This window comes from Jaculus jaculus, chromosome 16 (genome assembly GCF_020740685.1).
Source record: "Jaculus jaculus isolate mJacJac1 chromosome 16, mJacJac1.mat.Y.cur, whole genome shotgun sequence".
Lineage (NCBI taxonomy): Eukaryota > Metazoa > Chordata > Mammalia > Rodentia > Dipodidae > Jaculus > Jaculus jaculus.
Genome location: NC_059117.1, coordinates 25,655,110 through 25,682,606, shown reverse-complemented (window position 1 = coordinate 25,682,606; position 27,497 = coordinate 25,655,110). Strand labels below are relative to the sequence as shown.

General features: G+C 44.5%; 2 protein-coding genes across 6 annotated transcripts in view; one reads left to right on the top strand and one right to left on the bottom strand.

Annotated features, from left to right (window-relative positions):
- Nucleotides 1-10,532, bottom strand: part of Znf277 (zinc finger protein 277) — a 135,043-nt gene extending 124,511 nt beyond the window's left edge. The window contains exon 1 of the mRNA XM_045135548.1: nt 10,414-10,532. Coding sequence (XP_044991483.1) covers nt 10,414-10,504 — 91 coding nt within the window. The 5' untranslated portion in view covers nt 10,505-10,532. The remainder of the gene's footprint in view (nt 1-10,413) is intronic.
- Nucleotides 10,533-11,053: 521 nt separating this feature from the next.
- Nucleotides 11,054-27,497, top strand: part of Dock4 (dedicator of cytokinesis 4) — a 478,789-nt gene continuing 462,345 nt past the window's right edge. For all 5 annotated transcript variants that reach the window (XM_045135544.1, XM_045135547.1, XM_045135546.1 and 2 more), the window contains exon 1: nt 11,054-11,252. In XM_045135544.1, the coding sequence (XP_044991479.1) occupies nt 11,216-11,252 (37 nt within the window). In that variant the 5' untranslated portion in view covers nt 11,054-11,215. The remainder of the gene's footprint in view (nt 11,253-27,497) is intronic.

Below are 27,497 nucleotides of genomic sequence, written 5' to 3'. Positions count from 1 at the left end.
GTTACATTACAGTTCAACAATAGCTCCTGCTATTAATTGCTTTATAATGGTAATTACGATTAGCTGTGTACAAGATATTTTCTTTTCTAATTGGCTATTACTGGTGAATAGCAGTCTGTTACACAACAGAAGACAGTGTTAAATAAATAACCACAGTTACAATTCCGAGGCCTTTGTTGGCTAAATGGAATTTCTCTACGTATTTGGATCAAAACATTAATTGGGAAGTAGTACAGGGCCTCTAATTATTTGGGGGAGGGAAGGCCTGTCTTTGAGTTAAGAGAAAACAAGAAATGAGGGCATGTGTCAGAGAAACCAGGAAATGGAATATGAGCTTCTTTTCTTTTGCAAATACACACACTTGTAAACTTGAGTATGTGCAGCTCCTCGGTGGCGTATACATAAACATACATTTAAACGCATCCCTCTTTCAAGTGCAAGGAGAAAACAAGTGGGACTCTTCCTTTGATGGCCCAGGACTGCTGAGACCCGACCTCACAGGAATGTCCCGTGGACAAGGCCAGGGATTCTTCATCTGTGCTCCACAGGGCACCCGGCAAGAAGCTGGGCCACAATGCCCATCCAACCAAGTCTAAATGCCATCACAGCATGGCACTGTCTTGAGAATAAAGTCTAAAGGTCTGTGTGACAGACCTGGCTTCAGGGGTGTACATATAAAATCAAGGACTTGTCTTGATTACAGCCAGACTTGTCCAGTTCTTATGCATTTTGACAGTGTGTAATCACCTCAACACTACATCCAGGAGGTGGGCATGCAACTTGGCAGCAGAGTGTTTGCCCAGCATACAGCTTTCTCTGGGTTCAGTTCCCAACACTGCAAGACACCAATAAGTACACACACCAATAAGTAAGCGAAGGTTTATCCAGAGCGCTGCTGTTACAGCAGCAGCAGTGGTTGTGATACCAAACCGCGGGGAACTCTCATCTCAGTAACAGCACAAACTAGACTGAGGTGGAGAGAGCTTTTGAAGCTTTAACAGAGGCTTTTCCTCAGGAAGAAAGTGAGGCTATGAAGAGGACATGAGGAATGCATGCGGAGTTAGCACTGGGGGGGGGGGGGGTAGGGACAGAGAAAGACAGCTATCAGTCAGCCCCAAATCAAAGGAAGGACCTGGCCCTTTTAGACCACTGATAAAGATCTGCTCGTTTTTCTAGTCAAGAAGACAGCAAGCACTGGGGATGGGGAGATTGCTCCCTTGTTAAAAGTGCTTCATTACAAAGTCCCACGGGCCTGGATTCAAATTTCCCAGCACATGTGTCAAGCCAGATCCAAAGTGGTACATGTGTCTGGGGTTCTTTTGCAGTAGTACACCCTGTCATGCCCACAAGTGCAAATAAACACACACTGGGGTATTTGAATGTAAATGTCCCCAGAGCATCACGTGTTTGTGTTTAAGCTTCCTACTTGGTCTCCAGCTGGTGGGGCCTTTGGGAGCTGGAGCCTTGTTGGAGGAGGTGTGGTAGTGGGGGTTGACCTTGTGGTTGGTTAGTCCACAGTGCTCAGAGCCAGTTCACTCTTGCTGTGCTCTCTCTGTTGTGGCCATGTGACACTGTGAGCCAGTTGCCAGGCTTTTCTCCACCCCGTGAAACTTCCTTTCAAAACTTAAGCTTGAGGGTTGGAGGGATGGCTTATCAGTTAAGGTATTTGCCTACAAAGCCAAAGGACCGAGGTTCGATTCCCCAGGACCCACGTTTGCCAGATGCACAAGGAGGCGCACGCGTCTGGAGTCCACTTGCTGTGGCTGGAGGCCCTGGAGCACCCATTCTCTCTCTCCCCCCTTTCTCTGTCAAATAAACAAACAAATATTTTAAAAACCTGTAAGCTTGAAATAAACACTTTCCTCCCATAAGGTTCTTCTGGTTGGGTGATTTGTCCTAGCAACAAAAAGGTAACATTCACACAAATAAAATTTAACAAAGAATATAGCACTTTTTGCAGAAATCTCTTCCCTTTGTCCTTTTATTTTTTTCTTGAGGCAGGGTCTCACTCTGTCCTAGGATGACCTGGAACTCACTCAGCAGCCCCAGGCTGGCCTCACACTTGCAGCACTCCTCCTTCCTCAGCCTTCTGGAAATTGGCACGTAAGTAGGCACCACCACTCGAGGCTCATCTTTTGTCTTAAAAAGTTTTTTTTCTTCCTTTCTCTTTTTACTCACATTAGATATCAGTGGCCCGTTAGATTTTTGTGACCTTAAGTCACATCTTGCCCCAGTGTTTTCTCTGAAATAAGACTAGAAAAATAGGAAAGGCACATATACTCCACACTATTGGCAAGGGAGAAAAGAAACATATTTTTATGTTTAACAGGATCTGCATTAAGGTATCTTATGTTTTATAGGGCCTGAATTAAGGGTGTGACAACACCTATCCTTCTGTCCTCGGAAGGACTCAGAGGGGCTAATTTTTTTTTTCTTCCTCAAGTTCAGTGTGCTACAAAGTAGAAAACTGGGCAACAAAATACATACATTTCAATATATTTGATACTTAAGCATATTACTTCAAACATGCTACAAGTGGAGAGGGCCTAAAAGCAGTCTACAGTGTATTATGTAAAATATTTTACCATTTGTCAGGTGCTGATTCTTTCAACCCCCAACAAAGAAAGGTTTAAGTCCTTTTCAGCTCCAGAAAACTCCTCCTCACTCACAGCTAAAGAGAGCACCTAAACCCTAGTTGGTCACTTTGCACATAAATACTACCGGGCACAGAAAGGTGCGCTGAGCTGTAAAAAGAGAACACTACTCTGTTCACCTTGCGGTCAAGTAAACCAGCAGCACATACATACTTGTTTCAGCAAGAGGCAGCAAGTCTGTAAGGCACTATTAATACAATGACCACTCATTCAGAGTCTGACGTGCTTACAGAATTACATCCCAGTAGAACCGAACCCTAATTCTGTGGCAACATTCTCCAAGAACAGCTGAGAGAAGACACACTTAGAGCTGCTGGAGATGGCACACACAGTTAATGTTTACTGCCTCGTCCTATGTATCTGGGATGAATGTCTAGGAATATGGCTTCCACTGTATAAATCTGGTGAAGTGTCCCAGTTGCTGAGATGGGAGTGGGAGTGTACTGGGAAAAAAACTACTGTTGTGCATGAGTGACAGGTGCATGCCGGCACAATGAGAAGTGCACATGAACTCAGTGTGTGACATTGGAAGCGCCCATCAAGTGCCTCAGCAGAATTTGGCCTTGAAGTACTGAAAATAAATCAGAAGCATCACCCGAACCCATCTCTGACACACATGGTGAAGTATCATATACATACTCTGGATTCTCTTCAGTTCAAATAAGGCTTTTGCCCTTTACTTTAAAAAAAAAAAAAAAAAAAGGAAGCAGTGGCCGTTTACTGAAGACGCAGGCTACGGTACTTCCCATCTCCTAGAATCCTTTCAGCACCTCAGTGAGACAGGAGGGAATAGTTTCCCAGGTTGGCTGGCCCATGACCAAAACTTCCTCCTAAGTTGGCCTGACTTCAAAATCTTTTCTATGTACCACGCTGCCTTGTTCAAGGAGCATTAGCTTTATAATGTATTTATTGTGAAATGAAATGAAAGCCCGTTTTCGACCTCATCTAATGGAATTTAGTTACCTTGACCAATCATTTTAATTGTGCACAGGATAAAGTTCCTTTTAGTTACAGCGCGACCCTGTGCGTGCCACTTTTTGCATCAGTTTATTCATATACAAATAAGTCGGGGACAATGTAAGCTGTCTACCTCACTCGCACTCAGTGTGAGGATGAAATGAGACAAGTCCTGTAAGTGACTTGAAACAGTAAGGACATGGCATGGTTAGCGCTGGACACCTGTTAACTCTCATCAGCATGGCTGGTGTTACAATAGCGTCGCTTATAATGGCTCTGTGTATTTAAGGAAAATAATAGGATGCTTCTGAGAAGGTACTTTTCAAACATTTTATCAAATAACAAAGACCAGGTGTTTTTTCTTTTTTCTTCCGTGTTATCCTCAGGCCATCCCAGTGAGCTGAGAAGGACTGAGAGTCTAGGTAAATGGGTAGGAGTGGGAGGCTGGGCATGGAGGGGCAGCACTGCACAGGGGTGAGAGTGGATGTAGTAAAGAGCCTTCAGGGCGCGCAGCGGCAATTCAAGTACCTAGCACTGCCAGGTACTGCGACAGCCCCCAGACTCCAAGAACGCTGGTGGCGCAAGCAGTTATCCCCAGCTCATTTCTCGGCTTCCCCTGGGTTACACCACAACTCAGATGGCTTCTTTCCTGAATACAACATCAGAGGGCAGGCAGTTTTATTGTTCATTTAAGCGTATCTTTATGATGAAAGCAACCAATAGTCACTGAGGCCCAACAACTTTGTAGCAGGAAAATGTGTTGGGCTTTCATAAATACGTAACTTAGAGTCGTTCTGCAAGGCAGGCATTTGTGTACATTTTCACTAATGTGGCGGCGTAAACAATAAGCCTACATTAAGCAGCTATTAAATGTAAAAATTAAAATTGAAATACAGCTTTAGAAAAAAAAACAGGGGCTAGTCCTCTTTCCACAGTCATGTCAAATCTGAGAGACTGGAGTGAATGCAGAGAGACAGGAGTGGCAGCCCATGGGAAGCTGGCTCCCATCCACACAGATGGTGGCAGGTAGAGTTCAAGGGTCACACGGCAGGCCAGCCATTTTCATGCTCCAGGTTAGGAAGGCCAGTTTTAAAGTATTCTTTAACAAATTTAATTTTCTTATCTAACTAGCATTAAAACCTCATTTGAGGGCTGGAGAGATGGCTTAGTGGTTAAGAGATTGCCTGGGAAGCCTAAGGACCTTGGTTCGAGGCTTGATTCCCCAGGACCCACGTTAGCCAGATGCAAAAGGGGAGCACACGTCTGGAGTTTGTTTGCAGTGGCTGGAGGCCCTGGCGCGCCCATTCTCTCTCTCTTTCTGCCTCTTTCTCTCTATGTCTGTTGCTCTCAAGTTAAGCCCATTCTCTCTCTCTTTCTGCCTCTTTCTCTCTATGTCTGTTGCTCTCAAGTTAATAAATAAAAATAAACAAAAAATTAAAACAAACAAAAACTTCATTTGAAAAATAGGCTGAAAACCTATGCCAAAATGGTCCCGATGATTAGTTCTGACAGAATGTCATCTTCCTGATAATGAATGTTTACTGCCCACAGCCCTGACAAACACTGCGTGTGTACACACAGTGCATTACGCTTGCCTTAATAAATGCTGTTCAAGGAGTTGGCAACAAGTAACTATAATCTGATAAGGGTAGTGGATTCTGAACATATGGGAAAGCAAACAGGGTGATTGAAGAGGAGGCTGGAAAAACAGATTAAACTTCACATAGAAAATTTGAACCTACTTATAAATGGTGGAGAGTTGCACTAAAGTGGAAACCCACAAACATATTTATTTTAAAGTGTAGGTTAAAAGACCCAAATTAAGCATCAGAGAGATCAACAGGGAAGTTTTTCAATGTGGAGGCTAGAGCACTGCTCAGGACAGTCATTTATTAAACATTAACAATGTGTCAGGAATAGGATCAGGCAGGCAGAAACAAGTATGATAAGGTTTTGCTTTTCAAGAGCATAGTTTAGGAGGTGGGGGACTCAGATAAGTAATTCAGTAGTGATAGTGATGGCTAGAAATAGACTAGAGATCAGAGAGATGAAAATGAGGGACAGATTCTAATGATATTTCAGGTACAGAAAAATAAGATTTGGGAGCTGAACAAATCAGGGCCTGAGGGCAAGACAGGAATCAAGGATGCTTCCTAGATTCTAGCTTAGACTTGATACTTTTCACTCAGATGGGAAATATAAGCTACTCTCTCTCTCACTTTTTCCAGAGACATAGAAATGATAAGCACCATAAATCCAAATACTACAATGATCAGCACCTACTGGGCATATATTTGCAGAGAAAAAGTTGACTGCAGAAAAATTATGGTATGGATGTACAGGTTAACAACATCATAAGCATCCCTGGGGGCTGGAGAGATATACGGCGCTTGCCTGCAAAGCCTAACGACTGGAGGTCAATTTTCCAGTACCCACATAAGCCAGATACACAGAGCAGTGCATGTGTCCGAAGTTCATCTGCAGTGGCTGCAGGCCCTGACATGCCCATAGTCACTCACTCACCCTCTCTGTATCTACTGCTTGCAAGTAAAAATTTATGTGTGTGTGTGTGTGTGTGTGTGTGTGTGTGTGTGTGTGTGTATATATATATATATATACACACATACATACATACACACACACACATAAATAAATATGTATGTATGTATATATGTATATATATATATATATATATATATATATATATATATATGGCGATAAGAAATTACCTTAGCCACCAAAATCCTCCTAAAAGTGCCAATTACTAAACTATAGTGCTATTCTGCTAACTTTTCATTAGAAACAATAGTAGGATATACTCTCTGTTCACATATATATGGAAAGCAGAGCTGCTCAGAACATGGTCTGACATGTCATTTCATTTCCTTTCCACATGACCTTCAGAAGATATCCACTGTCTTCAGATCACAGTTACAGGCTGTGATGGTTTGAATCAGATGTCCCCCATAAACTCCTGTGTTCTCAATGCTCCGTCCACCGCTGGTGGCAACTAGGGAGGTTGGGTCTTGCTGAAGGAGGTGTGTTCCTGGAGGGCAGGCTTTGGGGTGCTATGGCCAGCTCCCTCTTACCAGAACCGGCTTAGTCTCCTGCTGCTGTTTTCCATCTGCTGGGGCAAAAGTGATGCCCAGCCTCCGCTCAGGCCGTGCTTTCCCCTGCCACCATGAAGCTTCCACTCGAGACGAGAAGCCAAAATAAAAACTTCCTTCCCACTTGCTACTTTTGTTTGGGTGCTTTGTCTTAGCAGTGAAAAGGTGACTGACTACTACTCAGGTCTCTAGGTTAGCATCCAGAGTCAGTAACAGCAGGCAGAGAACCAGAAAGGAAAATGGGTCCATAATTGGGGTCATTTCTTTAGACTGCCAGAAATTTTTGTCTTTTTAGTTTTTCTCAAAAAAAAGAAAGGGGTGGGGGAGACTCAGCATGACATCCAATGGAGGCAGAACCTTTCTGGAGAAGGATGGGGCTGGAGGAAGCCAGGCAACACAGCAGTCTCAGTGAAGGATCTGCACACCACCCAGGACTCCTAGAAGGGCTTTCGTAGGATTGAAAGGACTTCTATTAAACGGCTCCTCAGGCATTTCTGTCCCAGGATACACACAGATTGACATTTTAATTAGAGCTCGAGAGAAGCCCCTCAAAAGACCAAGTTTTCCAGAAATTAGAAAGCTATATGATTTTTTTAACCAAGAAAGACATACTTCATAACCTAAGTGGCTGCCTAACAAAAACTATTATATTTATAATACAGTTATTTCCACCTTAAATACATGTCACATTTTGCTGGTTTTGAAAAGAACTTTTGTTAAAGTCAGAGAATGATGCAAAAATTACTAAGAGGGAACTTTAAAGGGCAACTTTATAAAAATCTGCCATAAAGCTCTCCCATGGTCTGCTACCAGTCAATGAGAACACTGGGCAGTTCTGAGGAGCTCTTGTTACAGACACTCCAAATTTGTTGCAGTTCAAACTTTTTGCTCTAAACAAACTAAAACCTAAAATTAACTTATCAGCCACCTAATTCAATCCAAGTCATTCAAACAACAATTCTGGATCAATAATGTTATTATAGTTCGTGAAGACACAGGGAAAGGAACAGTGAGGTATTAGTGGGAATGCATACTGAGTATCTCTCAAGAGGAAAATATGTCTATCAAAAGTTTAAATAAGCATAACCTTTGACCTAGCAACTCCTCAAAAAACACACACTGGCAGGCAAAGGTCTACACATATAGATCCAGAAACTGCAGCACCACTGAAAAGCAAAGCCACACTATCTGTGTTAACAGGGGAATAGCAAAAGCATGGAATTTCCATCTCATGGAATTTGGTGAGCGCATCCTTGGAAAAAAAAAACAAAAAAATGAAACAAATGTTCTGATATGGAAGCATGTTTGATAATCAAGAGAAAGTTGAAGATCTACGAGTTACACATTTGTATTAAAAAATCAAAACTAGGGCTAGAGAGATGGCTCAGTGGTTAAGTGCTTGCCTGTGAAGCCTAACGACCCTGGTTTGAGGCTTGATTCCCCAGGAGCCACATAAGCCAGATGCACAAGGTGGCACATGCATCTGGAGTTCGTTTGCAGTGGCTGGAGGCCCTGATGCGCTCATTCTCTTTCTCTTTGCTTCTTTCTCTCTCTCAAATAAAGAAATAAACCAAAATATTAAAAAAATCAAAACGAGCTGGGCATGGTGGTGCACGCCTTTAATCCCAGCACTTGGGAGGCAGAGGTAAGAGGATCATTGTGAGTTCGAGGCCACCCTGAGACTCCATAGTAAATTCCAGGTCAGCCTGGGCTAAAGTGAGATCCTACCTCGAAAAACAACAACAACAAATCAAAATGATACAATGTGTCATAAAGAAATGTCTGAAAAGTATGGGCCAAATAGTTATTACTAATGACTGGCAGTAAAACTGTGGTGGGGGATCTCTGTAGTTATCTTTTTACTTTATACTCATCTTTAAAGTAAAATGTTTGAAATGTTTATAATGAAACCATTTTATAATTTTTTAAACGTTTTTGGGGGTTTTCGAGGTATGGTTTCACTCTAGACCAGGTTCACCTGGAATTCATTATGTACTCTCAGGATGGTCTCAAACTCATGATGATCCTCCTACCTCTACCTCCCCAGTACTGGGATTAAAAGCCTGTGCCAACACACCCGGCTTATTTTTTATTTTTTTGTTTCCATTTTATAATTTTAAGATAACTAATGATTTTGAAATGCTGTGTCTTTGTTGTTTGTTTGTTTTTGCTTTGTCTTGTTTTGGCTATTGCTATGTAGCTCTGGTTGAACCTTGTGGCAATTCTCCTGTCTCTGCCTCTCAAATGTTGGGATTACAGACATGTATTAGCCATGCATGATGACTTTGTTCCATCTCTTTGAAAGGGATAAGCAAATTTCTTTTTTATGAATTAATCTGTGAGATAATTTTTATTCATCATTACGAATTGAATATATGGCTAATATAGTAATAAACTGCTTAAAGGAATACATTTCAACTTGGAATGCTATCATTTTTGGTGGGAGGGGGTTAGTGATGAGAGGAGGGAAGAACCTGCACTTCTCTGTCATTAAGATAAAAACTGGACCGACGGCTGGAGAGATGGCTTAGCTGTTAAGGCGTCTGCCTGCAAAGCCAAAGGGCCTCGGTTTGTTTACCCAGGACCCACGTAAGCCAGATGCACAAGGTGTGGTGCATGCATCTGGAGTTCGTTTGCAGTGGCTGCAGCTCCTGGCTCTCCCATTCTCTCTTGCTCTGTCAAATAAACAAATAATAATAATAATACTAAGAAACTGGACCGAATGTCACTAATGTGAGGGCAAAGAAAGCAAAAATCGCCAACAAGGGCTGAAAACCAAATTGAAACATCGAATCCTAGCCATTACAGAAAGATAACTTGCTCTGTTAAATTATACTTCAAGACACACACACACACACACACACACACACACACACACACACACACACAAAAAGAGGAGGTGTGAGTGTGGGGAATCTGCTTGTGTCTTTCAATGTTCGATTTTTGATCTGTGGACCAGAGGGCAGCATGAAAGTCAGACAGAAACGTCAGTAGCTGTGATGATGGGCACGACTCTCTTAAAATATTCTGTGACAGCAGGAGAGCCAATGGTCACTTTGTCTGCTCTGCGACCTCTGCCAGAGCTCTCTCTCAGCTTCCACATTCAATTCCGGCGATCGCAAGGGCCAGGAGGTAGTTGAGAGGCGCGCACACACACACGCACGCCCTAGCCACTCACTCACGCCCTCTCTTAAGGGAATTACTCCAGAGCCAGCAACTGACAAGTGTGTGTGCTGAAGAGCACTGGCCCGTTTGGGACTGGAAACGCGCCCACAAAGCAAACAAAACATTTCTCCACAGCCAAACCCAGCAAGCCGGGGCGCGGGCAGATGCTGGCGAGCAAAGCGGAGCTGCAAACGCCGGCGTGGTCAGCGTCTCCCACGTGCGAACCGGACCTGACCCACCCACTCAGGGAGGAGCAGGGACTTCCAAAGCGGAAGACGAAGGCGCAGGGAGCTGCCCGGGCCGCGGGGAAGGCTTTCTTCTTCCCATGGTCGGCGCCCAAGGGGGGCAGTCCCAGACAAGCGGGCGCCTGGGGACACCACCTCATCCCACGGGGTCCTGCCCGCGGCCCCTCACTTGCCAGCCAGGTGGTCTCGGAGCTGACCGGCGCCCAGGGGTCCAGCCGAGGGCCAGTCGCGGAGCAGTGAACGCAAACCCCCACCCCCCCACACTGACTGCACCCGGTCCCTTACCTTCACAGCCCACATCCCCGACTCGGCTGGGAAGCCCGCCACCGCGCTCCCCAAGCCCCGCAACATCCCCCCGACTCTCGGGAGCAGCCATGAGCTAGCCTCAGTAGAAAATGGGCGGGTCGTGTGTGCGTGGGGGGAGGGGGAGGCGGGACTTGGCTGTGGCGGCACCAATAGAAACGCGACGAGAGGCGAGCGCTTCCTCGCCGCGGAGATCCCTCCTTACCTACGGCGCGCTTGTCACGCTCTGGACCAATAGGACGTGGGGAGCGGACCTTGCGTTTCCCCGCCCCCTAGCGGCTCGGGCCACGCCCCCTTCCGTGTGCGCGCGCGGTCGAGAACTACGATTCCCGGCGTGCCTCGCGGCCTGTGGGTGGGGCGAGGCGCTGACGGGCGGAGCGGGCTGGTGGTGGAGGCGGAGAGAGGGAGGAGGAGGAGGAGGAGGAGGAGTGGGGGTGCGTCCAAGAGTGCCCCGGCGTGTTCGCTTAGTTCAGTGAATCAGAACAATGCCTGCGCCGCCGGGTCCCCGGGCGCGCGTCGGAAGCCTGTGAGCCGCTGCCGCCGGGAGAGCCGCGGGCGGCGCAGCCCGGGACGTGAGGTGTCACCGCCGGCTCGGGAGCCTCGAGCGCCCGCAGCCCGCGCACGAGCCGGAGCCGGAGCCGCGGGTCTCCCAGCGCTGCAGTCAGTCGCTCCTCGGGAGCCGTGCATTGTTGTGCGCGAGCTTGCTTGGTGGGGCGCAGGGATTTACAAAGCTTGAAGACGCCCCGTCTTCTACCCGGAGCTCCCCCACCCCACCCCTTTAACCATGTGGATACCTACGGAGCACGAGAAATACGGCGTGGGTGAGTGTTCGCGGGCGAACTTTTCTAACGCCGTGGCCGCAGCCGGCGCCCCTCTCCTCTGTGTCTCTCTCTCTCTCTCTCCCGGTCTGCGCCCGCCCGGGAGATGCCGAAGGTTGGCATCGCTCGCTCGGCGGGTCCCGGGCTTTGCAGAGCCAGCCGCGGGCGGAGGGGCGCGCGCCCGGGCGGTGGGTGGTTCTCTCTCGCCGCGCCTTGGACCCGGTGTCCCCGGGGCGCCGGGACGGCTGACACCGCGGGACGGTCCGTCCGCTCCCGGGGGGCGGGGGTGTTGGGGGGGGGTGCTCTGCTCCGCCGCCGGCTGGAGTTTGGAGCGGCCGCGGGGCGCGTTGCTTGTCAAGTTAGAAGACGAAGCCCACTGGGTTCCTCTCTCCATCCTTGTCGCCCCAGGGGCACGGGGAGATGGCATCGCGGGGGCGGGGGGGGGGCTGCCAGGATTCCCCAAGGGTGGTGAAGGGAGAGCTAACCACCTGGCGTCCCCCAAAATAATAATAAAATCAGTAGGAAGAGGAGGGAGGCGCACAATCCCCCCCCTCCACCCCTGGCTGGGATGTGCATTCCCAGAGTGCGGAATGTGTCGCGGTTCCCCAAAGATCCCCTTGTGACTCCCGGCGCCGGGACGGGGGAGCCTCCTTCCTCCCCCGCCTGTGTGTTGAGGAGGTGGGTGGGGCGTGTGTGTTGGGGACCCGGGGTCCGCTCTGCTCTTGGGGTCCTTGCAGGGGATCCGATGTTTCGGCTGTGTTGTTAGTTCTGGGCACCCTGTGGACTGGGGGTGGGTGGGTGGCTATGCACGCGGCGGGGGGTCGTGCAGGCTGACTGTAAAGTGACGGTGGGGAAGGAGGGTCCGGACGCCCGGCCCCTCGGTGCCCCCGGCAGCTTTTAGGAGAGGACTTCCCTGATGCTGACGCGGGCACGAAAACGAACGGGATCAGCGCTCGCCGTTCCGTGCGAAGGTGAACAACAAAGGACATTAATGTTGACTGATGAACACCGGAGGCTCTTGTCCCCTTCCCTCCTCCCCGTTCTGGCGGATTTCAGGTCCCGCTTTTATTTTATTTTTTTTGTTGTTGTTGTTGTTTGATTTCAGCTGGGTCTCCCCTTGACAGTTACTCCTTTTTGGGTTGAGACTGTTAAGAAGCCAGGCTCTCTGACGAGCCTGAATCGGCCACATGCAATTACAACCTCCCAGAAGATCCTAACAGAGAGAAAACATTATGGATTTTACCGACAGTGCTCATTCCCTATGATGCCCTATCCTGCCAAATTGGCGTTCTTGTTTTTGATTGGGGAAGGACCTAGTGATTTGTACGATGTCCTACTTATGTTCTAAATGCATTTTTTTCCCTGTTATTAAAAAAATATGGAAATCCCATCAAGGGAGTCATGGTCAGTGGGATTCCCCGCGCCCCCCTCCCCAACTTCGTCTGTATGGGGATGGGACTTTGGAACCCACTGTCATTCCTGTATTTTGCAGGAGCTTCCGTTCAAGACTGTAACTGGTTAGTGAGACAATAGTTTGTTCGGAGCCCACCTTTGAGAAAGGTTTCCAGCTTCCCACTTCAAAGTGTTTAGGCGAGCCTCTCTGCCAAATGTTTTTCTTTTCTTCCTCTTTTTTTTTTTTTTGAGGGGCTAGATTAACCGTTTCCAGGGAGAGAGAGAAAAAAAAAAAAAAAAGACATTGCCTTGTGTGAGTGAGTTTATGAGAAGCCCGAGGGCATCGCTTCCTAACTGGCCTTAATAGTGCAGGATATAAAGACCCATGTAGACTGACACTGACCAGTTTGCAGTCTATCCCAGTGGTTGCTTTCTTCCAAGTGTTAAATTATACAGATAATAGATGGGATTTATTTTCTTGATTTCATTACGTGCCAGGTCACAGCAGGTGTGTTGGTATCGATTAGCTCTTCTTCTCTTGCCTTTCTTTACTAGCTGTGGGCAGAGGCTTAAAAACCACTGTGGGATTTCCTGGAATGGCAAACCTGATATTATCATTCAAGTGTTTGGGGCTGCAACGCACACACACTTCGCCTCTGAATGGCTGTGATTTGGTTGGGGGGGGGGAGGGGAGGGAAGGGAGGGCAAGAAGGGTATACACTTATTTGGGAAACCAAGGTGAAGAAAAGTAAGATGAGAGGTGAATGCATGGGGGGGGGGTGTCTTCAGTTCCACATCATTGCTGCTGTTCTCATTTAAACAGTATCACATATACAGCAATGTTAATCATCTTTGGTTATTAAATCTTGAGCATTTGGCTTGTGGAATGCTTAGCTGTATGTGAGAATCCATCTGTTAGGGGTGGTGTGTGTGTGTGTGTGTGTGTGTGTGTGTGTGTGTTGTGTAAAGATTTTGCTAGGATACTATCGTGTGGACTTTTTATTTCTCACCATGGGGAGTACTATTTGTAACTGCTTATACTGCAAAATACTTTTTTTTTCAAACTCTGGGTCATTGTACCAGTTATTTTTATAAATATTTTTAAAAAAGATATTTTTAGGTCCAGATATGTTTGACTCATGAGGCATAGGAATTTGTGCTTTGCCTTATTCTTTGCAATAAGCTTGTAATTTAGAGTACTTGAAATTTCAGTGTAAATTGTTTATATTTGTGATGATACTTATTAAGTACCATCTTTTATGTTTGATATTCTGATGTCTTCATAATTTGTGAATAAGTATACAATAACAGACTATAAGCATGGATAAAGTTCCTTGAATTTTGTGCCTGTAGTAAGAGGTCTGGAGTAGTATCATAGAGAGATAAGCTGATCTGGTGCACATGAGTTAATTCTTCCACTTAGTTGACACAGTGATCTTAGAACAGTATATACACAGTTGTGTTTCCAAGTTCAGATTCTGGGGTGAGTATGAGCATCAAACTGTAGTGCAGAAGCATAGAGAACCTTGGCTTTAAGCAACAACAGCAGCAAAACCCCCCACAAAAATAAAAACCTCTACGTAGCTAGGCCTGATATTGTAGACATAGGATCCAGGTTATGTGACAAGCTGCAGCGGCAGGTTAGACAGCTTACCTTGGCTACAGAATAAATTCAAGGCCATTAAGACCAATTTATTGAGACCCTGTCTCAAAAAAAAAAAAACAAACCCAAAAGCCCAGCTCAAAATATAAAATATAGGTTAATGGTAGGAGTCCCCAAGTCACAACCCCCAGTCCTAGAAAAGCAAATTAGTAAGGTCTGGGAATGTAGCTCAATGGTCATTATTATGTGAGGGCCTGGGTTTGACCCCCAGCACTGCCAAACAAAACAAAACAAACATGTAAGGAGCACAAAGACAGGTATATTTATCTTACCACTACTTTTTGTTGTTGTTGTTTTCCTAAGTAGGGTCTCACTGTAGCCCAAGCTGACCTGGAATTCACTGTGTAGTCTCAGGGTGATCCTCCTACCTCCACTGTGCTGAGATTCAAGGCATGAGCCACTAAGCCCAGCTTTCTTAGCACTTCTCATTAGCTCCTGCATCCTGTTGTCCCCTGTGTGTGGAGGTTCGCCATCCAGCCTTGGTGAGTCCCAGCTTCAGGTATAAATGCCACCCAAGGTCTTTTGCAGTACTAATTCTGTAGCCGTCTTCCAATCATATGTGCCCTTTTGTTACAGAAAGAACTGCATTGGCTAGCCAGTGCTTGTGGGAGAGAAACTTTTGTTGTGACATGTCCCTTATGATTTTGAAGATCAGGAGCAAGCAGAGGCTACTTGGTTTGCTGCCACAACGGAGGTGATGACTGGTCCCTTTCTCAGTCTGTCTGATTGTCTCTCTCCAGGATCAGCTCCATGAGAAGTGACTCAGGCATGCTTGCTTGCTTCCTCTTTCTTCCTTTCTTTCTTTTTTTGGGTTTTCAAGGTAGGGTCTCACTCTGGTCCAGGCTGACCTGGAATTCACTATGTAGTCACAGGGTGGCCTCGAACTCATGGCGATCCTCCTACCTCTGCCTCCGGAGTGCTGGGAGTAAAGGCGTACGCCACCATGCCCGGCTCGACTCAAGCATTCTTGATCTCCCTCTCATAGATGTCCTTCCTGATCACTCTCTTGCCTTACCTGTCCCCCACCCCCATACAGTGGGAGGCATTATTTATAGAGAAACTTAAGCCACTGCATATGTATCTGTGGCCATTTGCCCACAGCAGTCACAGCGGCAGGTTGCGCCCTTTTACACCTAGACCGTGGGAGTTTTGTTAAGCCTGGTGGGAGAATGTGAACTAAAATGAAATAATAATAATGCAGCAAAAAGACCGCGAGCCTAACAAAAAACAAATCCCAGAACAGCTCAGAACAAGCTGTTCTGAAGGTCACACATACATGTCATTTTAAAAATAGAGTATTAAAAGTCCTGATACCAGTGCATCCTCACCAATATTCTGCCCCCTCCTCCACCCCAGGTGCTTTTATAATGCTGTGATAGGATCCACATTCCTTGTTAAAGCCACTTCAGTTTCAGAGGAAGAGGGCCCTTTTTGTGCTCAGGATCTTTGAGTCTCTCTTCAGAAGGTTGCTTTAGTGACAGCTTGTGCGGGAGAGTGAGGAGGGTGTGTACTTTGCTCTCGGCCTTTATCTGTTTCCTTAAATCTTTCCCTGTCTCTGCTGGTGCACTGAGGGCCCATAATTCACGGAGCTAAATAGTGATGTGCTGTTGGGGATTGTTGATGACTTTTGGAGCCTGATGCAGGGCTCCCCTTTAAACAGGCAGAGAAGAATGATTTGAAGGGCGTCACAGGTGATAGAGTGGTGGCTGATATTCTTGATCTACCTTCTGAGGCAATATCTTATGAAAACATTTCCCTCTTCTGCTCATTGTCCTATTAGATGATTCTTTTATATGGTTCCCATGGTAACAGAGAAGCTGTCCTTCCTCTGTTCTTTCCTTCTTGGAGAAATTGGAAGCTACCATGAGATTATAAAATTGTCTTGGCTATACACAATACCATGATGCTTGCAGATTTATCTTTGACACAATGTTTGTTGTTAGTATATAGTTTATGCTATGAGCACATGCATCAGAAAAAGATCAAACTCTAAGGAACCCAACTCAAATGCTGGTACCTATTACTACAATGTGAAATTATTTTGAATCTACTCTCTGAAGCAGGCTGGTAGTTTCTGTCTAAGAGTTGAGAAAACAATAAGGCTTATTTTAGGTCAATACATTTAATCTTATTGGCCTATCCTAAAAGAAATAGATTTAATTCCCTGACATTTTATACACAAAACCCTCCAGCACCCTCTCTACACATACAGTTGAAACCATGTTTTTCCATACTCTGATGTTCTAATCTTATTCATTGAAAACCAAATGCTGGTCACTGAATTAAGCGTTATTCCTGGAAGTTGACCTGGAGGGTGAAAAACACTGCTCTAAATGTGTGAGCCTCGATGGTTTAGAACTCAGATCTAGTTTGGCTTTTGTCAAGTTCTTTTCAGGATGTTGGTGTGGCGTGTGTGTGTGTGTGTGTGTGTGTGTGTGTGTGTTTTGTGCGCTCGCGCACACCAGAGGCTGAGGTTGGCTATCTTCCTCCTTCACTCAGTCATTTATTTGCTGAGACAAGTGCTCTCACCTGAACCCGAAGATGGCCAATTTAGCTAGTTTTGTTGGCCAGCTTGCCTCAGGGAATTCCCTGTCTCTGCCTCAGGAGCAGGGACTGGGATTACATGATTTTCCGGGCAGGCGGCCACACCTACCCAGCATTTATGTGGGTGTTGAGGGTCTGAGCTCCAGTACTCAGGCCACTTCCCAAGACCCAAGTTGATTTATTTTAGCAGTCACATACTTATGTTTATTTTTATTTAGAATTTAATGACTGCATTTCTTTTCCTTCAATGTAAGCCCAAATCCATCTTTCCCACATAATTTTTCTCATGGAACAAACGTTCAGAGCCATCATATACATTGTATAAGTTGTCTCTGAGCTCATGTGCTCTGCTGGGATCTTTGCCAAAGCTTGGAATTTACTGCATGAAGATCAGTTTTTGACTCTTGCCTATCATTTCCTTTGCTCTCTGGTCTCTGCAGAAGAATAGTGATAATGTATCCACTGAATTATATTGCTAATTGTAAGGTTACCACCAACCATTCCTTGTACCTTTCTTATGTTGCTAATCAGTTTTAGAGTAATAGGTGGATGTATAAGAAGTATTTCTTGGGCTTGGGAGACGGCTCAGGCCAACCTGAGGTTCAATTCTTCAGTACTCATGTAAAGCTATAGGTACAGGGCTGGAGAGATGGCTTAGTGGTTAAGGCATTTGCCTGCAAAGCCAAAGGATCCGAATTCAACTCTCCAGGACCTACGTAAGCCAGATGCACGAGGGGGCGCATGCATCTGGAGTTCGTCTGCAGTGGCTGGAGGCCCTGGCGCGCCCATTCTCCCGCTCCCTTTCCTTCTTTTTCTCTCTCAAATAAATAAGTAAAATATATTTTAAAAAAATGGGGGAGCTGGAGATATGTCTTAGTGATTAAGGTGTATGCCTAAGAAGCCAAAGAACAGAGGTTCGATTCCCCAGAACCCATGTAAGCCAGATGCATAAGGTGACACATGCGTCTGGAGTTCGTTTAAGGTGGCGGAATACCCTGGTGAGCCCATTCTTTCTCTTATCTGCCCCCACTTCAAGTAAATAAAATTAAACTAAAAGAAGAAATAATTATTTTTCTTGAAAACATAATTGGTAAGCTTATTTGGCTAAAGTATATAGATAAAAGAATGAAGAAGTACAGTTCCCTAAGACTGTCTTTCTTTAAATAATTTAAACACCCTTAAGGAGCAACTGTTGTACTTCTGGGCATTAAAAAAAAATAAATGTGTGGTTAGGTGTGCTTGAATGCCTACTAATTAAATGCAATTCTTGAAAAGATATTTTGATGATTTAGTTGCAGCCGAAATGTTATGCAGTGCCTGGCTGATTGTATTGAAAATTACTATGATCCTTCCAGAAACTTTATATGTATTTTCACATATGATTTTTATATATTATAAATATGCAGTATATGAGAATATACTTCTACCTAATATGTAAACTAGCATTTAGGGAACACTTCTATATTCCAAACGCAGTTACAAAGCCTGTCCTATATTATTTAGTTTTCCTGATACTCCATGAGGGAGTATTGAATTGCCATTCATATTTCACAGGAAACTGAATCATGGAGGGGTTAAGTAACGTGTGTCACATAGAAAAGGGTTGGAACCCAAGAAGTCTTGCATTAACACTGATCACTTAGGCATTTTACTGCATTGCCTTTGGTAGTCATTAGCAGACATTTGAATTGGTAATTCCACTCCTCAATTTACATGGGAAACAAGAAAAAGCCAAAAGTAAAAGTAGAAACGAAACACTTCATGCAGAGTTGTGCCTTGCCATGCTCCCTCTTGCCCTGTGAAACAGGATGAGTGAGCACAGAACAGTTTAATCAGTGTTGGCTATGAGCACATCAGAGCAACATGCAATGGGATTGTTCAAAAATAATAGTTTCTAAAATATATTCCAGGTATCTAGTATTCAGTGACCAATTAGAAAAAGGGAAGGTTTTATTTTTTAAAAAATATTTATTTTATTTACTTAAGAGAGAGAGAGGAGAAAGAGAGAGAGAGAGAGAGAATATGGGCATGCCATATATATGGGCATGCCAATATCAAAGCATCCTATCTGTCACTGGCAACCAGAAGTAGATAGGTTTTGGAGTATGGGCATGCATATATGTAAAACTGCTAAAAATAGTTCCACCCAAGGCCCTGGACAAAACATTATCCTCTGCCCTGAGGAGAGGAGTCTTCTCCATTTTTCAAAGTTGGTAGAGGAGTGTATGTGCTTCCTTGATAATAGGCTCAGGGTTTAGGCAAGCCCTTGAAGAAACAGAAAAACTCAAAACCTGAATAAGCATTTCTATCAAGAATGAGAAAAAGGGGGGAGGCTGGAGAGATTGCTTAGTGGTTAACATGCTTGCATGCAAAGCCAAAGGACCCAGGTTCGATTCCCCAGGACCTACGTAAGCCAGATGCACAAGGTGGCGCATGTGTCTGGAGTTTCTTTGCAGTAGCTGAAGGCTGTGGTGTGCCTATTCTCTCTCCCTCTATCTGCCTCCATCTCTCTCTCAAATAAATAAAGTTCCTTAAAATTTTTTTTTAAAAAATGAGGAGAGATCTCTGAATTTTTCTTCAGAGGTATGAGAATACAATAGGAAACATTGGGATGGAGAGAGAGATAAGTGTTTAAGGCACTTGCCTGCGAAGCCCAAGAACCCAGGTTCAATTCCCCAGTACCCACATAAGCCAGATGCACAAGGGGGCACATCACATGTGTCTTGAGTTTGTTTACAGTGGCTAGTGGCCCTGGCACTCCCATTCTGTCTCTCTTTCCTCTCTCATAAATAAATAAAATAAAATAACATGATTTTTTAAAATAGAAATTCTACAAAATTGTACATTCAGTACTCATATCAGTGACTTAAAGAAATTGATTCAGAAGACTAAACATTGGGTTTTTGACCCTAAGTTAAAAGATACATATTTATTTATAATTACTATATTATCTTTATAATATAAATACATATTTATATACATATATGTATTATATAAAAGTTACAACGGTTAAAATCTGAAATAAATAAAAAAGGATTGGGATACAAATTATATGTTACAGGATTGTTATAGTCAATAACTACACTTGAGGAAGTTATTTTTTTTTTAAAAAAGAAACTTTCTACCTTTAAAAATAATTTTTCATTTTCATTTCATTTGCAAGCAGAGAGAATGAGCTAACACAGGCATACCAGGGCCTCTGGCGAGTGCAAACAAACTCCAGACGTTATGCAGCACATTGTGAGTCTGGCTTTACATCAGTAATGGGGAAGTGAACCAGGATCGTTAGGGTTTACAGGCAAATCCCTGAACCGCTGAGCCATCTCTCCAGCCCAACTTTCTACTTTTTAATAACTTTGAAAATTAACATGAATTCCTCTTGTAATCAGAAAAGGATTAAGCCAGCACTACGTCTTGGATAGGGTTCCTCCTAGAACTTGAGGTTAGGCTGCGGGAAGTTGAGTCGGACAGCCTGAATTTAATTTGTTTTATGTGCAGGAAGCGTCTCCTTTCATTTTAAAGTGGCTTTCCTTGCTGGGCCAGGTTGCTGACTGGTGGTATTTCTGCCCCCTCTTTCCTCAGTAGATACTGTGAAGCTGTGCTTTCAGATGGTCTTGGGGCATAAGACTTTGAAAAAACAAACAAACAAACCAAACACCCTAATCCATCTTTGAAAAATAGCTTCAAATGAGTTCACTGGAGATAAAAATGCTATTCTCTCCATGAAGTGTTTCTCTGGATACAGATACTGGTATCCCTGCTCCATTTGCATCGTTCAGCAACTCTGTCCTGCTAGGCTGTGGGCTCTGGGATAATTTATGCAAGGGAAACCTCTCAGCATAGTCAACAGCCTGCATAGGTTTCACTGTAGACTCACTCACTGATCCATGGGTCTTAGGGACTGAATGGGTTCCCTCCAAATTCATCTGTTGTTGAGATGGTCCCTTTCCCTATAGATATGATTCCTCTGGTTCTACGTCCCGAATTGCAGCTTTACCAGAATCAGATCCTTTGAAGATGGTATCTCCTGACAACTGTAGACTTGGGTTCATTTGAATAATGCTAGGCTTATATGTATCTGCAGGTTTGCAACATTGGTCACATTGTAACTCTGGGTGCCTTCAACACAACCAACAGAAGTACAGTCTAAATAGCCTCCATTTCTCCGTGCTCTAATTTAAAAATATATATATTTTATTTTTGGGTGCGAGAACATGGTTTAGCAGTTAAGGCATTTGCCCCCAAAGCCGAAGGACCTGGGTTCTATTCCCCAGGACCCACGAAAGCCAGATGCACAAGGGGCACATGCATCTAGAGTTCATTTGCAATGGCTGGAGGCCCTGGCGCACCCATTCTCTCTCTGTCTCTCTCCCTCTCTCTCTTTCTCATAAATAAATAAATAAAATATATATTTAAAATATTTTATTTATTTATTAGCAACAGTAAGAGGGAGTGAAGTGGGGGGGGGATGGGCCCACTAGGGCCTCTAGCCATTGCAAATGAACTCCAGACACTTGTGCCATGTTGTGCATCTGGCTTACGTAGGACCTGGAGAATCAAATCTGGGTCCTTAGGCTTCTCAGGCAAGTGCCTTAATCGCTAAGCCAATTCTCCAGCCCTCTGCTCTAATTATTAATAAAGCCATCTCTCTAGCCCCCTGCTGTAATTATTAATAACCAGGACAACAGTCTTAACTGTCTAAGTTAGCATTTAGAACAGGTCGGTGAAGGTTTATTACACAGAGCTTTGATTGGCAGCATCATACCAGGTGTACTGTGTTGGAAGGGTATGAATACATCTGTTTAAAGAGAGAATAAGGCAGTATTTGGGTGTTTCCCCACATTCTCTAAGTATGTGTTTCCTGAGTGTAGTTAGTACAGACTCCCTCATGGTTTTCTTGCTGAATTTCCTGCCCCAGTGACAACTGTGAAGGTGAGTTTTATGACACATTAGTAAAAAAATTGTTGGTGATTATTTGTGAGACATGACAAGTGTTAATGAGGCATTGTGCTAGCTTGGTAGGACTAGATCCCAATACAAGTGAAGGAGCTAGAACGTTGCCTGCTTTTGCCTTGTTTAATTTATGCAACAGCTCTTTGAAGTGGATGCTACCTTTGTTTGCTTTTAAACATTCATTTAGGAAGGCAGTGTGCACATGTGTCACAGAGAAACCAGCATAAAGATCATGACCGGTATTCCCTCTTCAGCTTTAAAAAGAAGGTAAGGCCTTGGGATGGTGGTTCTGTTACTCACTTGTGTTCCTGCGGAAATGGTCGCGAGGCAGGAGTGTCTCATATCCTGGAGAACTCAGAACTTGTGCAAAAGAATAGAAGTTCTCGTTTTTTTTTTTTTTTTTGATACTCCCTGTAGACATGAGTCACCAGTTGCTGCAATTGTCCAGTATGACACCTGAGTGGAACTGTACTTTAAATAGCTAGAAAACCTTCTTCCTCTTCCTTCTGGGTAGCTTCTGTTTCCTTCCTTTGCTCCCCCCACATACCCAGTCCTATCACATGACCCATCCTAAGTGTCTTGGACAATGCTTTGTCACTCGTTTCCTTCTGAGACTGGGCAGAGTAAGAAAACGGGATTCAATATAGCTTCTTCTCCTTCAAGAGATTTTTTTTTTCTCTTGAGTTGTAAATAAAAAGTATAGTATATATTTAGGTTACAGAAAATCGAGAGTAGGCAGGCATAGACAAACTAGGATGAATGTCTTAGCAGCAGCTCGGCCTGTAGCTTGGCACCTTGCATATATCCTCAACCCCTACGGCATGCCATTTGATTAAGGTGGTGCATGAGATTTAGGAACATGTCTGTTGGAGTCAAAAGTTGGGGCCTTCTCATGGACAGCGCTCCAACATACTCACAATACCTATAACCAGAATCTGGAGGCACACCCCCACTCAGGCTTTGGGGTTCTGTGCACTGTGGGCAATAAATGGCTAATGATATTTTACTTTGCACTTGAGTTGCTGGAATTACATATAATATTGTGCCAAGTTGTGCCCACCTCGTCTCCTTGCTGTGATGCTAACCTTTGTCAGGAGTGGTCAGGGAGCTCTGTGCAGTGAGGTGGAGCACAGAGGTGCTGGAGTGAGCCCGGGTCATGGAGGTGGCCGCAAGGGGGTGGGAAGCCTAGAGAAATGAGGACCACACAGTGCCTGGTGGGCTGAGGGTTGCACAGGTTCATAAGTCAGGCCGGAGCTAGCCAAATCTGAGCAGGACCAGAGAGAGCCTGGAGTAGAGAGCAGGTCCTCAGTGATTTGGAGTAACTAAGGAGGTAGAAGTGGGGGGGATTGCACTGGCTGGGGGAGGCCTGGAATCCCTGAGCGGAGAGGCTGTGGTTCTGACGTTGGCAGCCTCATTCCGCTCACACCCGGGCTTCGGCTGCTCTGCTCAGCAAAGATTGGTGTGAACTAAAGTTCCCAGAAGAGCACTGGCTCTGCTGCACCTACTTCCAGTAAGGCTGAGCGGACTGACAAAACACCTGTGATCATAGAGGGGGCATGTTGCAAGTCAGAACCAGGTTTCCTTGGGCTACCTTTTGCCCCTTAACAACCATTTATTGCCCACCTCTGTGTCTGACCTAACATCTTGGTGTCTACCAGTTGATCAGGTGTGATCCTTTTTGGAATGTAAGACCAGACCTCCTCCCCGCTCCCACCAACCCAAGGGTTGGGAATATCATCAGATAGCATCTGAAGCCTATGGTGGAGATTCCCACCACCCTCACCTTGCTATAACCTGCCTGCTGGATGGACGGCCAGTGTATTTGAAAGCATCTTGATTTATGACTTTCTTTTGTTTTGTAAAACCTTCATAAAATTGTTAACATGTTGGAACATGGAATTTGGGGGTAACCTAAATCTGTGTTCCTGGGTAGTGGTCCCTCATATTTGGCTCCAGAATAAACTGTCTCAAATCCTTTGACGTGAGAGCTGTGTCTTTTGCATCCACACTGCACCTTATTTTCTCAGATACTGCCATAGCTTCACAGCTTGTCTCCTTCCTGCCCTTGACTCTGTCTAGTGTGTGGTGACAAGTGACCTTGAAGCACAACTTTTGTGGTAGGGGGACGTGAAGAGGATCTTCCTTGAGTCAGCATCCACAGTCCATAGTCATTTCATGTGCCCAGACCCTGGCTGGACAGACGCATGGCTGCAGTTCTGTCTTTTCTCAGGCCGGTCTTGCTCTTGTCTGTCCTTCATCCTAGGAGCTCACTGCCTTCTCTTCAGAGGTCCCTGTTGCTTCAGGACCAGAGAGGTCTTTGAATTCTCTGGAATTCTGCGGGGCCTTACTATTCCTCTCCCCTCTTCTTTACCCGAGCAACCCAGGTGCATTGTCTCTTCTTGGCCGTTTTCCTTTCTGACTCCCATTGGCATAAAGGAAAACCCCTCTCCTCTATCTGCCACCTGTGCCCTGCAGCTGCCCCTGTCAGACCCTTGCTGCTTTGCTGTTTCCTGCAATTTTGCCATAGTCGAGTGAAACCCTGAGGCTGGTGATGCCCGGTTGTTCCCCCATGGTCGCCCTAGAGGAATCACTATGGAGCTAGCCCGCAGCCAGTACAGAACCATTGAATAAATAGGTTCCTCGGGTGAGGGAGAAAACTTAAAGTTAGTGTATGGTAGTTATTGGTTATGATTCTATAGCTGCTCATCTGGAATGCCCAGATGGGGCCTTGTTTGAGTAGATGAGGCCTGGCTGTCCATGGCATGACACGGCCCCATGTTGCAAAGTGTTAATCTAAAGAAGACAGACGTTTGTCAGAGAGCTGATAGAACTTGTCAAATGTTTATGAAATTAGGTCCATAAAATCTGAAACTCATGGTCCTCTTCTTTATGTAGCTATGTAAAGAAATCCACTAAAAACATCCAGATAGAGAATCCAAACAAAAAGGCTATGAAATTGCTGTCATCTGTGTATACGACATGGCTTCACACTCACAAAACTCACAGCAGTTGTAGTTTCCAGCACATGACTGAGCCTGTCAGTGCTTCGGTGTAGATGGGGGAAGGATGCAAGAGACCCCAGACCTCCCAGACCACCTAGTGGCAGCTAATGGTTGCTGTGAGAGGGATGTCAGCTTCATTGTGTTGTAACTATTGGGAAGTTGTACATTCCGCAGTAAACAACCTTCCACCCATGATCACGCAAACAACCTTTGTTTAACTCAATGGGTTTTAAAGAAAAGGCATGAAGCTGGGCTGAAGAGATGGCTTAGCGGTTAAGGCATTTGGCTACAGAGCCAAGGAATCCCGGTTCGATTCTCCAGGACCCACGTAAGCTAGATGCACAAGGGGCTGCATCCATCTGGCGTTCATTTGTAGTAAGTTCCCTGAAGCACCTATTTTCTCTCCCTCCCTCTCTCTCAAGTAAATAAATAAATAAAATATTTTAAAAAGGCATGAAGCTAAGATGGAAACTAATGGGGGAAAACAATAATGTTAATGGGAGTGGGGCTAGGAGAGGGCAATTTGGAGGAATAAGATCAAATTCAGTATATACACGTATGAATGTCCAAAGATGGAAAAATAAATAATTTTTCTCTTCTAAAGAAAAGGCTGAGTGTGATTTCAGGCCAAAACCTAGAGGCTTATTGCTGACCACTGAATTTCCCAGACATGACTGGAATTTGTTGATTTTATGTATGTTATATTTCTAACATAACTTTTGCTATACAAGTTGTCATTTGCAATAAATTTGTAATAAAAATATAAGACATTTGTATTTGAGTCAGTGTATGCAGGTCTAAATCTTGAGAATTTTTACAAGTGAAGTCTCTACATAAACATTTGATGGCTGGACTCCGTGTAAATACCAGAAGATGCTTGGTCACATCTGCTTGTCATATGCTCTGGCTGCCGTGTCACTGGACTTTGTACACAGTGTTCTGGCATATGCTGATCTTTGGCATTTTTAGTGCTTCCTGCAAGTTTTGGGTGCATTTCTTCTAACTTTTGGGTGATTCAGCTTTGCAACAAAAACTTCCTTCCATTGTATTTTTCACATTTGGAGTATCCTGAGATTGCAAAGCAAGCTGCTATGGAGAGACAGAACTCCTACCAAACATGCCATTGGCTGCCCATCAATGAGAAAGCATGTTTTCACTGTGCTGTGTAACCAAATAAAAATGCAGAAATACATGGTACTCAGAAAAATAGATTCCAGTGATTTTTTTTATAGCTTACCAATTTTTAAGTTTTTGTTTTCATTAGAGCAGCCTCATTCCTTGCAACATTTTATAAGATGTGGTTTGTCATATAATGTGAATGGCATTGCAGTTATGCTCTGCACATTGTGGCTGGATTTTGGGGTGTCTTACCTAGGAAACAAGATTGCTATTCTTCTAACTTACGTTGTGGTGTGACATTGGCTGTCTTAGTATATTACAACTGTAAAACTGAAAGTATAAGTTTATTAGGAATGATTACTGATTTTATGGGTTTATATTTTGTGGCTCTGAGTGAGAGTTTAGTCACAACAAAAAGTTTCCTTTGAAAACCATTAACTTGGCAGAGTACCTTGAAGTGAGGTTGGAATATTACAGGTAAAATCAGTTGAAACAAGCTTTGAAGTTACTGTATTCTGATAAATTGACATCTTTTGCCTTTAAGCAATGACAGAGAAATCTATTGGATTGGCGGAAGAATAAGTTGTGATGGAATTATTGTATTTTCCAGAATGCACTTACCATGCCACACAGTGCACCTCATCGTCATAATAAAACTGTTCATGTCTGGAAAATGTTTGTTTGATGTCTTCATTCTATAAGTACCTATATGAAAAGATTAACAGGAGTATACCTGCTGAAAGTAAGAGTGTAGGGTTCTAATTTTTGTTTTCATAATAGCTGCATGAACTCAGGCGAAGCCTGCCTGCCTGCCTGCCTGCCTTCCTTCCTTTCTTTTTTTCAAGGTAGGCTCTCACTCTAGCTCAGGCTGACCTGGAATTCACTATGGAGTCTCAGGGTGGCCTTGAACTCATGGTGATCCTCCTACCTCTGCCTCCCGAGTGCTGGGATTAAAGGTGTGCGCCACCACACCCGACTAGTGTTTACTTTCTTAGGGCCCCAGCTGTGAAATGAGAGTTGAATGGAGGTGATTTTTAAGTTCTCCTCAAATTCTAAAATTCAGTGTGTGTTAGAGTTACCTTTGGACACTGTGAGTAGATGTCAGTGGAATGTCTGGAATATTCCGTATCTGAGGTGTCTTTGTGCTCAGGGATGGAGATGTAGTGTAAGAGATACTCAGTGCTTGTTCTGGTCTCTTCTGTCAGCCAGTTACTATATTTCCAACTTCATGTATCGCCCTGAAGCTCTTGGACAGTTCTCGTAGAGCTTGGCTCAGCAAATTTTACTAGTTGATAAGTAATGTCTAAAATTTACTCTTTCCTCCCAAGTCTTCCTACTCCTGGTAAGGTATTTCCAGTGTAAATAATTTAAGTAGATGAACTAAACCTTATGTTCTGTTGATGAGCCACATTGTACAAGTTTGAAGAAAACAACAGTTTAATGGGGTCAATTTGGAAATAATTTCTTTTTTTTGTTTGTTTGTTTTGTTTTTTCAAGGTAGAGCCTCGCTCTAGCTCAGGCTGACCTGGAATTCACTATGGAGTCTCAGGGTGGCCTCAAACTCACGGTGATCCT